Source organism: Hetaerina americana, unplaced genomic scaffold (genome assembly GCF_022747635.1).
Source record: "Hetaerina americana unplaced genomic scaffold, ioHetAmer1.1.p SCAF_1, whole genome shotgun sequence".
Classification (NCBI taxonomy): domain Eukaryota; kingdom Metazoa; phylum Arthropoda; class Insecta; order Odonata; family Calopterygidae; genus Hetaerina; species Hetaerina americana.
The window spans coordinates 95,330,766-95,347,623 of record NW_027286069.1 but is presented as its reverse complement, the minus strand read 5'-3'; the positions used below and the strand labels follow the sequence as shown (position 1 = coordinate 95,347,623).

The window sequence follows — 16,858 nt, the reverse complement described above, 5'->3', positions numbered from 1 at the left end:
ATTCCGACGCTATGGCGATAAGAGTAGCAATTCTAGATCATAATAGCGATTAATTTTAAGAAAATTTCGTTATTACTTTTACTCTTTTATATTACCAACAATAACAAGCGGATGTGATAGAGATAATAGGGGTGTGGGGGAGAGATGATTGTTTCAAAATGAAAAGAGTTATCTGGAGTATGCCTAGAGCCGAGAACGAAAATTACATATAAGTAGGCCATGGAGATCACATCTTCCATAGTGGCCTGAAACCTGAAGCATTACTGATCGACTGCGGTTTCGTGATGGCTGTTCGAGGATCACTTTTATTTTTGGTCAGCTTGGCTGCCTCTTGTCTCGCCGATGGAGGTAAGTGATATCCTTAGATAAATATTTTCTTAACTCATGCCTTTTGATATTTTTTTGACAGTTTACAGAATTATCAAAGTCTCTATTGGGTGGCAAATCGCAAATTTGACCAGTAGAATGAATTTGACAGAGTAAAACATTTCCTCTCACTTGAAAGGTGCTGCTTCGTTCTTGTTATTTTAAAACAATGTCAAATTTAAACTATTACGACTATTTTAAACCTTGTACTGCGTTTTAATAACTTTTTACTTCAACTCCCTCAGTATAAATCGGAATTTTAATCACCATAGTACCACATTCCACTCACTATATGTAATCTATAAGAAACAGTTGTGTAAGTTTATGCCTCAAGTTGAAAAATGCAGTGGCCACATGCACGGGATATTTTCTTGTCGTTTCACCCTTAAATGATGGACCTCTACAAAAATACCTCATGCTTCGTTTAAGCTTATTGAATGTAGGCCTAACATCGATTGCTTTCATTTTCAACCAATCTAAGTCATGCAATTTCTTCCGGTTAAAATTTTAAATGCGTCATTGAATAAACTTGAAACTTTAAGTCTTATTTCTCCCTCTATTTTGTACGAGGTGATTAAGAAATAATTGCAAATCACTAATCTACATAATTCGTAAGGTTTAAGGGTATTTGTTCCATGAGATAGCAGAGTTGTGGTGTGCAACTTTAATTTTCAGAATCATATTACACAAACCAATTGAACGCAGCTGGGTTTACATAGTAGTATCTAGGAATAAAGATTTTGTATTGAGATGTATTTTAACTTCAAAATTATTCAATAAATAAAATGGATACACAACGGTAAACTTCTAGTATTATCTTCCCATGAGAAACGTGACAGATGAAAATGTTAGGAAGAATGGTAATATAAAATACCCATCATACCAGGCCATTTTTCATCGTCTAATGAATTTATAAAATAACGAACAGTATTGAAAAATATTCATTATCAATTTCGGATAGAGAGAGAGCGCGATGAGGGTAAAAAATAAGAGAAACTTTACACTTCCACACACTTTTAATGTTCCACGACCATGGTTTCGATGATGCACAGCGTCGAAACCATGATCGTGGAAAATTAGAAGTGTGTGGAAGTGTAAAGTTTCTCTTATTTTTCACCCTCATAATGAAGGAATTCCACAAAGTTAAGCCTGAAACTGTTAACTTTAAGAGAGAGAGAGAGAGCGTCAAATTATTTAGAAGATATTCAGTGATAACATATTCCAACTTTGACAGAAAGCTATCATGTTTCAGAGTAGAAGCAAATATTCTAAGGAAAAATGTGAAATATCCGCAGTATATCAACTTCAGAAAATTAAAAATTCGATCTTTTCACCAATGCACAGATAGCAAAAACTTGGATCCCATGGAAATGCGTCAAGACATAGGGCTCCTCTCCGGGCCTGGCATATCAACCCGTGCCCTTCCTGGCGAAGGAATACTGGTCTACGAGTACGAAGGTCACGTCTATAGATTCCATCATGAGGATAGAGTTACGTGGGAAAAGGCTCGTGCCATATGCGAATCCGAGGGTCAAGGCAGCTATTTGGCGGTCATCGAAGACCTGGAAGAGGCGCAATTCTTGTCGGAGGCAATGGCTGGCAGTCTCTGCAATTTCATCTGTAAGTAGTTATGCCTAGCAAGGACTTGAACATTTTTTGAATTTAAATCATTTGAATCAATAAAAATATATCTATGCCAGTTGTGCATTGTATGGAAGTTGAATTTAGATCAATATTTTAGTGTAAAGCTAATTTATTCAACGATTTTGGTGCATTGCTAAATTCGCTTTTCAAATGAACCATGCTGATTAATACTAACCTAGCATACCATACAACAAGTAACTATATCTTGGGTTGAGTAAAATTGTTTGAATAAAAAAATCAACTTTATATTTGTGTATAGCTGACTTAGCTATAGTAAACCATAAAGCATGATGCTACCTAAGCATAGCACCAGTAACTATGTATATCATAGGTCGGGTGAAACTGTATACAATCAAGCAACTTCATGAAATTATATCATGGTTAAAACTATGATATTCATCGATATGAAATTGCACTCGTGTTGAAAATTAACTAAATTGATATGTTAGTCACTCTAACTACTACCTGACGGTGAAATAATTTTAAGACTGGAACTTAAAAATAGGTAGGAGCGTAATCCAAGAAAAGACTGTCAAGGGCACCGCTTACTTTGAGTACTAAAGCTCATTGTCACTTTAAATTTCTACAAAGTGATTGGTCCTTTTGTATTACTAGAATCCTATCACCTGAGATTATTAGATTGTATTACTAAAATCCTATCACCTGAGCGTGGCAATTCAACACAATTATTTATGTTACATTTAATTACAATTTTACTCTCTGGTTTTAGCTCTTCAAAGTGTGTGGGTGGGTGGTCACTACATGCATGACCGCTGGATTTGGAATCACACCGGAGAGACGATCCCCAGCAAGCCAAATGATAATGGTTATCCACCTTGGGGACTATTCACTGGATTGAAAGGTCGGGACTGCCTCTCGGTTGAAAGGTTCCTGTGGAACAGACCACGATTCCAGGATTTAAAATGCGACCGCCATCGAAGCTTCGTTTGCGAAAGAGGTCAGTGCAATTATATGGGTGGAATGGCGAACGAACAGAAACTAAAAAGTTTGTATCGGGTTCTGCATAACCGACCGAGATTAGATCACTGAATTGGATTGGTTTATTATTCTCTGAATTCATGTAGAATAGTATGCATTGTTTCTTTATGGTTCAAATGATTTCGCATGATTAGACTTAAAATGGAAATAGTAACTGGGAAAAAATTGATGAAGCGTAATTTTAGTAACATTTGATATTGTTAGTAATGATGGTAAGAGATTGTAATACTTTTTAAAATTATGAGTGCCACATCATGAATCTAGTAAATTGCAAGGCTTTGGTGACTAACTTTCCCTCTCAGCAACACTCATATTGACGGACCATTGTTCTAAATATATGTTGTTCTGTCTTCTACGGCATTGTAACAAGATATTGTAGCGTTTCTAGTAATGGCAAGTTCGGTGAATAAATGAAAAATATTGTTAAAAAAAGAGGTAGCAGTTCAATCAATTTCATCTCGCTACTTATTTATGCTGAATGAATATCTTCCGACAGAGACTCCCAGTCACCTGTGATGAAGCTAAATTTAAAAGATGCGGTTTTTATCGAGAAAACATGAATAAGCTGAGATGTTGGTTTTCAAAAATAATTTCAACAGAAACTAATCATGATGCGTGAGACTATCGAAAGATCACATTCTAAATAACCGCTAGCTAAGCATTACCAGTAAAGATATCATTTTTGAAATGAGAGGTAATGGGGAAATAGGGATGAGGGCTCCTAGTTATTGAAATTGACGCTTACTTTCCATCGCCATTATATTGGTAAAGTGTACAGTCGACTTTAAGAATTCAGGTAAAACAGGGCAGACTATGATGAGCAACCTTTTCTTTAATAATCTACAGTTATATTATGTGAGTTAATCATTAATCCTATAGAATTCCATTATACTCGCATTAATTTGTATTTAATGTAACTATCAGTCGAGGCGGAGGTTGCTCGACTTTGGGAAGTTAGAGTCTGATAATTTCAGTCCGTACAGAGGCATGCGAAATCGACGCATACAGGGACGGGGAAATATTGCCCTTATGCCGGATACTGATTCCTTTGGGATTCTGGAGCTCTGTAAATGGCTTGCGACTTGGATTTAGATGTGGATATTGGTCGGTTACAACCGTAATAGGAACCAGAGTCCTTCCGGTTAGCATTTGAATACTATTGATTACCACGTTGCTCATTCATTAACGGATAATTTATATGAATAATCATTTGTTTGTATACGAAAGGTTGTGTGCGCCTCAAGGATACAGATCGCGGACACTGGGAGCCGGAATTATGCGTCGAGGAGGGCGGTGAGAAAGGAGACACTTGCAAATTCTTGTGCAACCCGGAGTATCAGCTAAGCGGAAGTGAGGTAATCGAATGCACGGGAAGTGGATGGAACGGTACGGGAGGATTTGGTAACCTACCGAAATGCAAGAGTAAGTATGAAATTCTCAAGTGAAGTAAGTGCCAATTAATGCATGGAGGCATGCAAAGAATTTATGCCCCAAATTTATCGTCTGTCACCGCGGAAAAAAAGAAGTTGAAAAAAATCACAAAAGCATATTACTGCACCATTAAAAATCTACAAATCATTTTACTTCGACGGTGAATTTGTGAAAAAAATTACAGATCCTTGAAAGTATGAGTTGAGGACGAATGAGTGACGAACGGAGAGGTATACTTCATTAATTATGGCATCGCGGCATAATATATAAATAGATCCTGTAATTGATTCTCGATGTATGCCAATGGTAAAAAAAATCATTGATGACTAAGATTTGCAATGAATATATATTCATTAATTCCAGAACAAGGATGAGGAAAGGTTATGGCTAAAAAAAGAGAAGTCAGTGACCCTGGCGTTGTGTGTACATAAATTCTTGTGCCTGGCAATTTAAAATATACCGGAGGGTTAACTTACGCTATATTCTGCTGCTCATCTGGTATAAAATATGATAGTAATAAGAAAAATAATCAAGAAATCGTAATATCTTGAGTAAGGTAATTAGAAAATGCTTCGCATCATGGAACAATTTCCTAAAAGATACGACTAAAAATTGACCGTTTATTTGAAAGGAGAGTGCTTTAGGGTTTGAAAACCCCCTTAAAAACTGAATCTAAGGTACTTTTTTAACATTAAAGTCTTAATGTTCTCTTTAAGCTTTGAAAAAGTGTCTTTACAACTATTTTATTCATAGTTGAATATTTTCTTAAATATAATTAAAAGTAAAAATCTTTCCTTTCGAAAGCGATCACCGTACATAGTCGCCATGGGTAACCAGTACTTATTTGATTCATTTTTAAAAGGAGATAAAACCTGCTCCTCCTTGAAAAATGAAAATACATCGAGCCTGTGTACATAATAATAACTAAGCTTCACGCCATAATATGTATTTCATTGATATTAACACATTGAAAATGGGTTTTTCACACTATTTAAGTCCAGGAATAATAATTTCATATTACCGATGACTATAACAAACCTTTTAGCTTTCCACTTAAAATGTTTCATGACAACTATTTTCGATGCTCAAACAAATTTTCAATAAAATTACTAGAAAGTTATATAAAATAATTGTTCCGAGCTCAAATAAAAAATAAAGCGAGAAACCGCAACCTTTTTTTATAATTACGGAAAAATTCCACCATATCATAATTGGGAAATTCATGCATGTACATAATAAAATCTCTTTGATTGCCGTACGTATAAAATCTCATTATAATCACTTCAGCTGATACCTCATCTTTGGTATGTAGCTCGAATGGAGGAACGCTTCATAGACATCCGTCTCCGTAAAAATTTGGATTATCGGGTGAATGATTGTCAACAGATGCAATGCGAGAGCTTCGTGTGGAAAACATCACAAAAGCAGGCTTAAATTGTGTAATGAAATTTAATTTTAATTCTGTCGTGTATGATGTGTGAAATTCTGATTCAATTAAATACTTGCATGGATCTATAAACTAAGAGTTTTTCGAATATCCGTTGATGATGTGGTCAGCTCAGATGTATACACACGTACTTGAAGGTGACTAAGTAACCTAGAACCTGGAATTACAAATCCGCATCGAATATGTGAACAAGAAATTTTTTATCCACTTGTAAGCTCTGACGGGGTTTCGAATTTCTATAATGTCCCAATTTGGGCTGATTAAGCCTTAATTATTAATCCGTTGATTGAAAGAATGAATAGGAATGCCTCGTCAACCATGCGCAAATTTCTCTTTCCGTTCCATCAAAAAGAATGTAATTCTCCCAATATATTTAGGCGGGTGGTTAGCCCTGTTAACCGTCTCAAATCAATCTACAGTCAATAGCAAATGTAGCTCTCCATATTTTCTTTCATCACTCGGGCTAGAAGGTTCTCTGTTCTCCTATTTTATGCACCGATGTTTGACGGATGATTTATGTTACCCTAAATCTACGTAACATGTTTAATGAACCTGGAAATCATCAAAATGTTATGCGTTGAGAAGAGTGTTATTGGGTTCAGAAATATTTTCTGAATTAGCGACGGTGTAAATAAATGCACTGCTTCTTCTGAAACCCTTAGGAGCGTTTTAGAGGAGGTAAATGGAACAAAATGTGAATATTTTCTTCACGGTATGAGCAGTATCTGACGCCATGGAAATTTCTCAACCACAATGGTTTAATTTAAAAATCCTTCGTCATGTGATCTTAATCACGACAATCGTGCTCCGATAAAGAAATCCTTTTCGCTCTGCAGTTGCGAAGACATAGTCTTCTGAAGCGTTACTCCCTCAGATGTACCGTCAGCTCAGCACATCTGCTTTCATGCAATCCTCCAAACCTAATATCGAACGTATGACTAAATAGAATCCAATAAATTTTCGCGGTTGGAAAGAATACTTTTTGACAATGTGGTATTTCTTCATTGTCTCGGAAAAGCATTCAAAATTTTTTATCAAAACTCAGTCGTTTGGCGGGATGGAGTTTAGAGATAGGAATTCTTCGCAAGACCAAGTTAGACGGAAGAAATGTTTTAATATTTGTGAGAGCTGAGACAGGAAGTAAACTGGTTACCACACATTCTGTGAGGAGGAATGTACTCAAAGAATACATCGCATCAAGGGTGAAATGGTGAGGCGTGCGATGTAAAGGTAATGATTCAGTCGCTAACCAAAGACAGACAAAAGTACAGCACACTGATGCACGTGGCTAGTTTGACTTGGACTGGAAGACGGTTCACCAAAAGTTTGAGCATTGTCATTAGGGCGTATGATAATACAAAGAAATTATCAGCTCTAATGATTAATAACTTACTTGCTTAACGCTGAGAGCTGAATGTCTCATACCTTTCCATTTCAGCTCCTGAAGAACTCGGCGAGGACTTCGTGGACAAGATCAATGACACGCTTTCGAACGGAAAAGAAGCAGGCCTCCTCTTTCTTCTGGACGAATCCGTGAGCGTGTCCCCGGCGCAGTTCAACATGGAGTTGACCTTCGTCAAGGCCCTGGCCGCTGCCTTCCCGTGAGCTACCTTCATAACTTCATTTTCTTTCCTATAAAATTGAAACCAATGTGGTAAACCTCATGAAATCCGTCGATGAGGGTCCCCACGCGAAAATTCCCTGGAGCGAGGTTAGATAGAACAAGGTGTTGCGAAATGGCTTGTTCCGACGAACTAATTTGATTTTGGCACCCCAATGATAATGTAAAATTAATGATTATTCAGATTACCTGGTCCACATCATTTCCCCACATACCTAAGGCTATGCCATGCCTATTCCATAAGTAGACTTTAGAATTTTGACTCAGTTAAGTTAAATAAAATAAATTTTCAACTGCATTTAGTGAAAAGTTAATTCCAGATTTAATTGATTTCAGTTAAGTTACATCAGAATTAACTTTCAAGCCAATCCTCACGTTAAGGTGTCAAAAATATTTTCACTTCCATTAAAAATCACGAAGAAATAATTATAATTTATAAATAAAAATATTTTCAAATTTTTAAAGAAAAGTATAATAACTGGTTAAGGGTTGCAAGAAAAACTAAACCTTTAGCTTAATATATAAACAATACATTACTCAATTTTACCAATACTCATACATGTATACCTGTGATATGAATTGGCATCCATTGCTGTATAGCAACAACAAATTGTTCAAATTTTACCACCAATGTCACATTTGATCAGCAAGAGATATGTGGCCTCAGGAAAAGTAGCATCTGCCAGGGGGCCACAGTTAGGCTAATAAAATGACTTTAATGCACTCCTTTCCCAAAATATATGATTCTCTCACTGATTGTTCCTATGATGGAACTTATACCAACTCTGTTAAAAATTTATAACTGAGGCCCAGGTTCCTCAATAAAATGATGGTGCTTTTTACAAAGTGGATCCATAAAATTCCAACGGTTTAAGAAAGAAACCACATTTTAAAATAGAAATTCTTTCATATGAGGAAATTTCTTAGTTGAAAATATCATATTTTCATGATAATTCCCAAAATTAATGTCATGAATGGAATAAAATAAATATAAAATGAAATATGATGGCTGTAAGATTCAATAACTCTTTCACATATGTTGAATAAGATTCACATTCTTTCCCATTGTTTTTGAAGAGCCACAGTATAAAGAGCTGCAAGCATGTACAAAAACATGTTTAGGAATACATTATCTATTATAATCCCCTCAATCTTTTTTAAAAGGTCAATTTGATGGTTAAAGATTTTTGTTGTTGATATCAATCCAAACAGCTCAATCCAGCCATAGCTTGGCATGAAATTTAAACTGTATATTTGCATCACATTCCCACACAGCTAAAGTTGTTCTCAGGATTATCAACAAAAGGATGGAGAGCAGGGTAAATGATTATTTAGGGGATAATCAGTTTGGGTTTAGGAAGGAAGAGGTATGCGTGATGCCATTGCAGTGATGAGATCACTAATCTAGATGATTATAGAATACAATCAGGACGTATTTGCCTGTTTCAAAGATATCAAAAAGGATTTTGATAAAGTGAATTGGAAAAAACTAATGAGTTTATTGTCGGAAATAGGAATAGATTGGACAGGACATTAGTCCACAACCTGTACATGTCTCAGACCGCTCAGATTAGATTGGGGGACAGAGAATTCGGATGGGCAGTGTTAGAAAGAGAATTAAGGCAGGGTTATTATCACATTATCACCGGAAGTGTTCAATTTATATATGGAGGAGATGATTAAAAAGGCATGGGATGAACTGGAGATAGGAATGAAAGTCGGCAGGGGAATTCATAAAATCAGTTAGGTTCGCTAATGACCAAGCTCTATTTTGTCAGTCAGGATTGCAAGTATTGCGGAGGGAATTGGAAATTCAGTACAATATATATGGGATGAGAATTAATATAAATAAAAAAAAAGGTTATGCAATTTTCCAGAAAGAGAAAGACTAAGGTTAACATTTAAATAGGAGGACAAAAACTAGAAAAGGTTGAGCAGTTAACGTATCTTGGAAGAGTTTTGGACCAAAATGGTCGAAGTAGTAGGGAAATAAGGAGAAGAATTGCATTAAACTAAAATACTTTCACAAGGAGGAGGAAAACTAATGATAGGTACGTTGAGTAAGATGTTAAGAAAAGGCTCGTCAAAACTTTGATACAGAGCGTAGGTATGTATAGCGTGGAAACATGGTCACTGAAGTAGAGTGATAGAAGTAGATTGGAGGTGTTTAAAATGTGGGTGGGGAGAAGAATGAAGAAGGTTAAATGGACCAAAAGGAAAGCAATCAAGGAAGTGCTAGACATGGTGTACAAGGAGAAGGAATTGTTGGGAGAAATTAGAAGGAGGCAGGAAAAATGGATGAAAAGCATATTGATTGCCTAAGGGATGTTGAAGACTGTGATAGATGGGAGAACGTTTGGCAAATAAGGGAAGGGTAGGAATAGAATAGGGATATTGGACAGGATGAAGGGGGAAAGGAAGTACATAGAGATTAAAAGGGACTTGTTGTAGAGTGGGATGTTGGGTTGTGTTTTGTAATGAGAAACAAAATATTTATTTGTCCATCCAAAACCTTCCTTAACCGGTAGATTGCCTTAATAATAATGTGGACCACAATGAGTCCTAGACTGGTTCATACATATTTTTGTGACAATAGTCATGGGAAAGGTGTGTAAAGTGACTTCCACAAGAGGAAAGCAATGTCAATGGGGAGAGGCTCAGATAGCCGATAAGAGGAGGGCAGGGTGTGTGGCTGTGTGGGGTTGATCACTTGAAAAAGAATAAGGGAAAGAGATTTCATTGTAGTTTAAGACTGAAATTGAAATGGCAAGATAATTTCATTCTAATAGTTTCCAGTTTCTAGATGTTACTATCTAAAGCCTTTCTTTTTTACATAAAATGGCAAGCTTAAAGAGCCACCTGAAAGGTTTATTTATAGCCAGCAGCTTTCAATAATACATAAATGTGGGGTGAGATTTAGATAGTTGGGGTGGGAGCAACTGCCCTTCTTTCCCCACTGTGCCTATGCCAATGTTTTAGGATACTTTTAGTCCCATAGAATGCATGCCTCAGAAGAAATTCATCAATCAACACCTTTTCTATTTGAGATCCATGATTTGAGAGTTAAGATTGATTCTCACACTTATGAAATGTTTCCTGCCCAAATATGCTTATATTTGTAGTAAAGTGAATATTACATTACTTTCAACTTAGCTTTTCTCTGATCTCCAGTGCCATTTGACCAAGTTTTGGCAAACTGGCAGTCTTGTTAAAAAAAAGTACTAGTAGTTTTAGGGGAGGTAACTGACAGCTAAGGTCTTTTGAACCATTAGGGATGGATGGGAAAGGAAGAATGGAGAGAAACCCGACATTAGCATTAGCCTACTCTTAACAAAAGATGCCAAGGGGTCTTCAGTTTAATGTCCCATCCAACGGATGTCATTTTCTCTCAAAGTGCTCTCCACAAAAAGCATCTCAAGCAGGAATCAGGATGCCATTGAGAAATATCTTTCTCGAGGATTCCAACCCAGGCCCTTTTGATGGGAAGCCAGTATGTTAGCCACCACATCATCTTGATCCCCTTGTTTAAAAAAATGACTACATATTTAAATTGAGAAAATAAATAGATAGTATTTAGCTTCAATTTATTTTTATATTTACTGATTTCATCTCAAGTTTAATCATGAATATGAATTTAAATTTCATTCTTATAATAATTAGCCATTGAAGTAAACTATCAACTGATACAAATATTTTGGTGGTGAAATTGTAATCTGAAAATGATTGGAATTTTTGGAACAGAAAAATCACTCTTTTCAACAATCTATGAATGTTTCATTAATGAGAATTTTTTTAAATTTTATTATATCCATGACCATGAGCCATCTACTCAGCTGGGATTTTCAACTTTGTAACTTTTGGTTTCCATTAAAATGGACACTTGGTTTGAAGTCAGCATTCTTTTTAGCACATTGTTTTTCAATAAATAAATCCTGCTCCTTTACTATTTCAGAAGATATACTTTATCTTCATACCTTCCACCAGTTTCTTATATTTTCCAAATTGAATGCCAACCCAAAATTGATGCTAATCTCTTTCACTAATCCATGCATTGCTAGAGTGCAAAAATATGGTCAATATAAACTAGGCCTCAGATCATATTGTATTTCCAAGATTTTACCAAACTCTTCCTAATGCAATCCTATCAACACTACTGAATCCTTTTCCTGGAATATTATAAAAACGAATTGCTCTTCCATTCTTGTTATTTGTCATACTTCCCTCCTCTTATAATTTCATGTACAATTATTGTATTCTTCTACTAATCTGGTATTACTAAAGTTTGCATACATATGCGGAATAAAGAGCATGCATATGTAACGAGTAGTTTCCCCACACATGTTAGCATTTTGCCTGTGTACTGCTTATCACTGCAGAATTTCCATTATTGAAAATTTTACCTTTGTTAAAGCCTCACTTTAACTTATACCACTTCAGTGTTGCGGTACAATTTACCATGCCCAATTCCCACTTATATACATACACAGCTCTCACTAAAATCTCCCCTGGAACCAGGTAATAATTTTGCACTACTACTAACAAAGATCTTTCATTTCCATCCAGGTGTTTTTTACCAAATCAATGGGATATTACCATTCTATGCACATTATTGATATTTATTGAGTGAGATTATAAATGTTATTGTTAAGTAGGAGAGGGTAATAACTTGCCACAGTGGGTAGGTTTTATGCAATAGAAGTAGAACAAGAATAAGAACCAGAGTATAAACATTAAACACAAAATTTACAACTGCATGCAACTGTCTAATGCTTACTCATGCGAGGGTTGAAGCAGAATTAGTAGCTGGTGGTGCACTTGAAAATTTTGAAGAAAATAGTTGGATTGTTGAAATTATCTTTTATAATTTATTAGGAAAATTAGGATCATTATCAGAATTAAGGCAAGTTTTAATGGCATAGCTGGTTTAACTGTAGATAAAATTAGGATTGAAGTATTTTAATACATTTGGAATGCTACAAGTTGATTATCTGATGTTGATACATGCTCTAGTTAATGAAAAAATATCAAATATCTGTTTATGAGACACATGCAATCCTTTAATATGAAAAGTAGAACCTATACATGACTTTTCCAAAACTCATAAATCTATGGTTGCTATAAACTGGAAGCACTGATAACTAGTATATAAACTGTATGCCTAAATAATGTAATATCCAATTCACCAACATTTGAGGTCCCTTTACAATGTGACTATGAGTTATAATTTTACACTTTTCTGCAGTAGGTTCTTAGTAATAGCAACATATCTACTAAATGATATAAAACATGCACTTATTTCAACTGTGATAAGATTGCCCTATAACTATCCTTTTGGGTGGACTTAAAATAAACAAATGTTTTTATACTCCTAGGTTGTCAATGAATCGCAGTGCAGGAGTGATTACCTTCAGCCATGTGGCTGATGTGGACATTGAATTGGGAACAAATGACACCTGTGATTTCCTCAGTAAAGCAAATCAAATAGTTTATACAAAAGGAGGCACTAATATTCTCAATGCAATGAATTTGGCTGTTACTGAAATAACAAGGAATGCTGTGCACAACTTGACTCTAATTTGTGAGTGCAATGCATTTTCATGCATTATTTTGTCCTTTTTCAAGAATTTATAGATCATTTTAGTTAAAGTATATATTATGTTAATTAGTAAGGTACTAAGTAGTACATTAAGTAAGATACTAATTAGTAAGGTACCAATTAAAAAGGTACTTATTTATCTTTTCTTCTTTAATTCATTCAAAGAAAAAATAATCAAGCAATAAGTGCAACTGCTTCCTATTTTAGCATGTATGTATTTCTTTAGTTGCCAATATTTTCTCAAATTTCCCCATTCTCAAATCCTTATTTACATCTAACTCCTTCTCCACTTAACCTACATTATCCTTTTCATAATTTAATTTGGCTAGAAGTTTATCATTTACCATCTTTAATGCAATTATCATTTTCATTTAAGATATAATATACCCAAAGCCTCACTTGGACTAATTTTTTCTGACCTGCATAATTTAACGACTACTGTAAACCTATAATTAGCTCATTACACATTTATAAATATGCTATAACTATTTTATTGTCATTTATTTGCTATTTTTATAGAATTAAATAATGAATGGTGAATATTTGAATTTTCTTCAGCATTTTAAAATTCTCTGATTTTTCTAGTTCTGGTGACAGATGGTATCAGCACAACAGATCCAACTCCAGCAGCAGATAAGTTGAAGGCTGAGGGCAATGTTGTTTTTACAATTGGAGTAGCTGACTACCAACGAGAACAATTGGAACCCTTAGCAACTCTAGGAGATGATGGCTCTCCTAATTTCTTTGGTGTCAGCTCCTTTGAAGTTTTTAATGTGGTGGCAAATTATCTAAACACAAGTAAGTCATTCAATTAACAACAAGGAAGTCACTCTTTAGAATATAGAGAGGAATCTATATGTAAATAGGATCCCACCAAAATTACAATCATACAATCAGTTAAATTAATTCTCATAAACAATTACCTTTTTAAAATTACTAGCTTAAATTAAATGTCTTCAAGTAGGTGAATTTTTAACTAATATATATGCACTCAAGGGAAATATTTAATGGAAAGAACCATGCTTTTTGTATCACTATTAATTGTATGAGATTTTTTCAGAAGCAAAATTTTATACTAGATATGTAACACTCCATTTTTCAAGTTTCAGAGGTTGAACAGCTCTCAAACATTGCATATTATTAAATTTCACCACTCCACAAATAATATGTTACTTTTGGAATACCCAAAGTCTCTGATTCAGCTCTAATCAATTGTATCAACCTTCATAATAAATGTATGAAAAGATTGCCTGCAGGCCCTTTTGTTTTGCAAAATCAGATTAGAAATAGAGGTTGTACGAATCAAGAAAAAGTTTTAAGAAAAGAAATTGAATAAACTTTCTTATTTTTATCATTGCTTGTTTTCTCATTGCACTTTTCCATACAAGTTATTACTTTGGATTGTAAATATAAATTGCAAGTTTAACAGTCAAATAAATTCATTAAAAATAGATATAGCTTGTAAATGAAGTATACTCTAGCTTCAATAGATTGATATCATTAACTCTTCATTTTCAAAGCAGAAAAATTGATCAAAATATTCTTGTGCTCTAATGATAAATTCCTAAATTTACCTACCTAAACATTCAACCATTGCCCTAATTTCTGAATTAATTCCTAATCTTGAAAATCTGTTCCTTACATTTTGTTTAAATGCTGAAAATTAATTCACTTATTTCTGATTTTTCAGCTTACTCTGACAGCAAGTTAGACTGTAAGTATCAATTAATTTTATGATAGAACTGATTTTCATAAGAAATAGCTCTATGTCAAATATCTAGTGTCAGATACTAGAACTTGTTTCTGCATGGTGTATTTCAATCATTTAAAAGAACATCAAACAGAAAGTGATTGGTTAATTACTAATCAAAAACCAAAGGAATATGCACAAGGATTTTTCCTTATGAAAATATAAACCATTCCACAGTTAAATAATACTAATACCTGTTAGGACTGGTAATATTTTAAAACTTGATACATGCTTGGGGCATATTGCTGTGGAGGTATCATTGAGATCACATTCAGGTATCCTATTTTTCAGTCGATTCCTACCCTAATCTCTTCAGTGTATCGTATATTTCAAATTTTGAAAATAATTTTAACACTCAAAGTGTACCCAAAGATAAATATATTTTTTGCTGATTCAGAATCAGTTCTTGGTAATTTTGAAAACTTTGATTAAGAGCTTTTGTTTCCTCTCCCAAAAGGGGTAAAATCACTAGTAAAATGTCTTTTATATTTTGAACTAATGATTAACCCCAATAGGTGTTTCCAAGAAGATTAAATCTTTAGTCAACAATTTAGGTTTGAATTCAGTCCATAGTAGGTACCTTCACCAATTCCCAATGCATAGCATATTAGTCTCAATTGATTGATATAACATAGAAAAATGCCATGTTAATACTCAAAACGTAGAAAACATAATGCAGAGCTTATATCAGAACATGACGTTTCCAAAATCCATCAAATGTCTATTACTATGCAATTTGAGTATCCATAGTATCCGTAATTGGTAAATCATGATATAGTCAAGAAATTTCTTTCGAATCTCTTTTGAATAACCGGATCATCCAAGCATATACCTGTATGATAGAATCATGGTTTGAATTATCAAATCCTTAATTATGTGCCTTGATAGAAGCAGAAATAACCGACACATCCATACTCATAGTTACCTTAGTTGTAGGTACCTACCTATGCCTTCATGCCATGTATTGAAATAGTTCCTGATAAGGATAAATCATCAGTATTTCGATATATGAATGGATTGCAGTATTAATTGGGTAAATTAAAATTGCAATATTATGTTATTGGCAAACATGAATTTTTATTTAAGAAATATTTAAATGTAAGCCATTTTACAACCTTGGCCAATATGGACAGCAATATCAGAATTGTGCCATGTATTTTCAGAAACACATGGGCAAAACATTATCCAAAAACTAATTACTATAATATCATTTAATTACAGGCTAACTGGATATTCCTATATTCTTCAATGACAAGATTGATTAATGTATAAAAGATTGAAAAAGTATCTACACCTATCTATGTAAAATTATCAATGATCAACTATATTTACAATTGTACATTATTTTCTTCAAAAAATTAAACAATATTTGTATGCATATATAGACGAACATATGATAGTGACCAACAGGAAACAAGAGAGGTCTACTTTGTCTAATCTGTGGGAGATAAATACTATAGATCATTTGTGAGAAGTATCATATTGCTTTTAAAAGTGTGGGTATATAGCTACATGAGAAGTGCACTATATTAAACCACTGATTGAAATGCATTCAATGAATTACTATAAACTTGAATAAATATTTTAAATGAAAGTCTTTGGTGAGTAATTGACCCTTTAAAAAGCCATCAGTAAACCGTATAATTCTTATATGCCTTACTCAATTTCATGTTCAATAAATTTTGAACTGATTCATGAATGAAATGTTACTCGAAATTATCTCAATTATTTCATGATGAAAGCTGAAATATTTGTTGAATGGCAGGCTAGTTAAAGCCCAGGGTGCAATGATTAAAAAACTTCCCCTAGTCAATCCATTTTAATCCTACCATATTTATGCCTTTTCCATGCATGGTATTGCCATAAAAAATAAAAAATAACTATTAGTCAGTTCAAATAGCTGGCCAACATAATATGAATCATCGCCTTTGAAATTTAAGAGAACACGCAATGCCTAGGAGAGGCTATGGTCTCCCTTGTTTGAGCAACAATCTTAAATAACTA

At 34.2% G+C, this 16,858-nt stretch overlaps 1 protein-coding gene across 1 annotated transcript in view; it reads left to right on the top strand.

Annotated features, from left to right (window-relative positions):
- Positions 1-284: 284 nt before the first annotated feature.
- The window catches only part of LOC139691944 (dentin sialophosphoprotein-like), a 105,603-nt gene continuing 89,029 nt past the window's right edge, over positions 285-16,858 (top strand). The window contains exons 1-6 of the mRNA XM_071589941.1: positions 285-348; positions 1,711-1,986; positions 4,237-4,359; positions 7,326-7,488; positions 12,881-13,086; positions 13,690-13,902. Of these exons, the coding sequence (XP_071446042.1) occupies positions 285-348; positions 1,711-1,986; positions 4,237-4,359; positions 7,326-7,488; positions 12,881-13,086; positions 13,690-13,902 (1,045 nt within the window). The remainder of the gene's footprint in view (positions 349-1,710; positions 1,987-4,236; positions 4,360-7,325; positions 7,489-12,880; positions 13,087-13,689; positions 13,903-16,858) is intronic.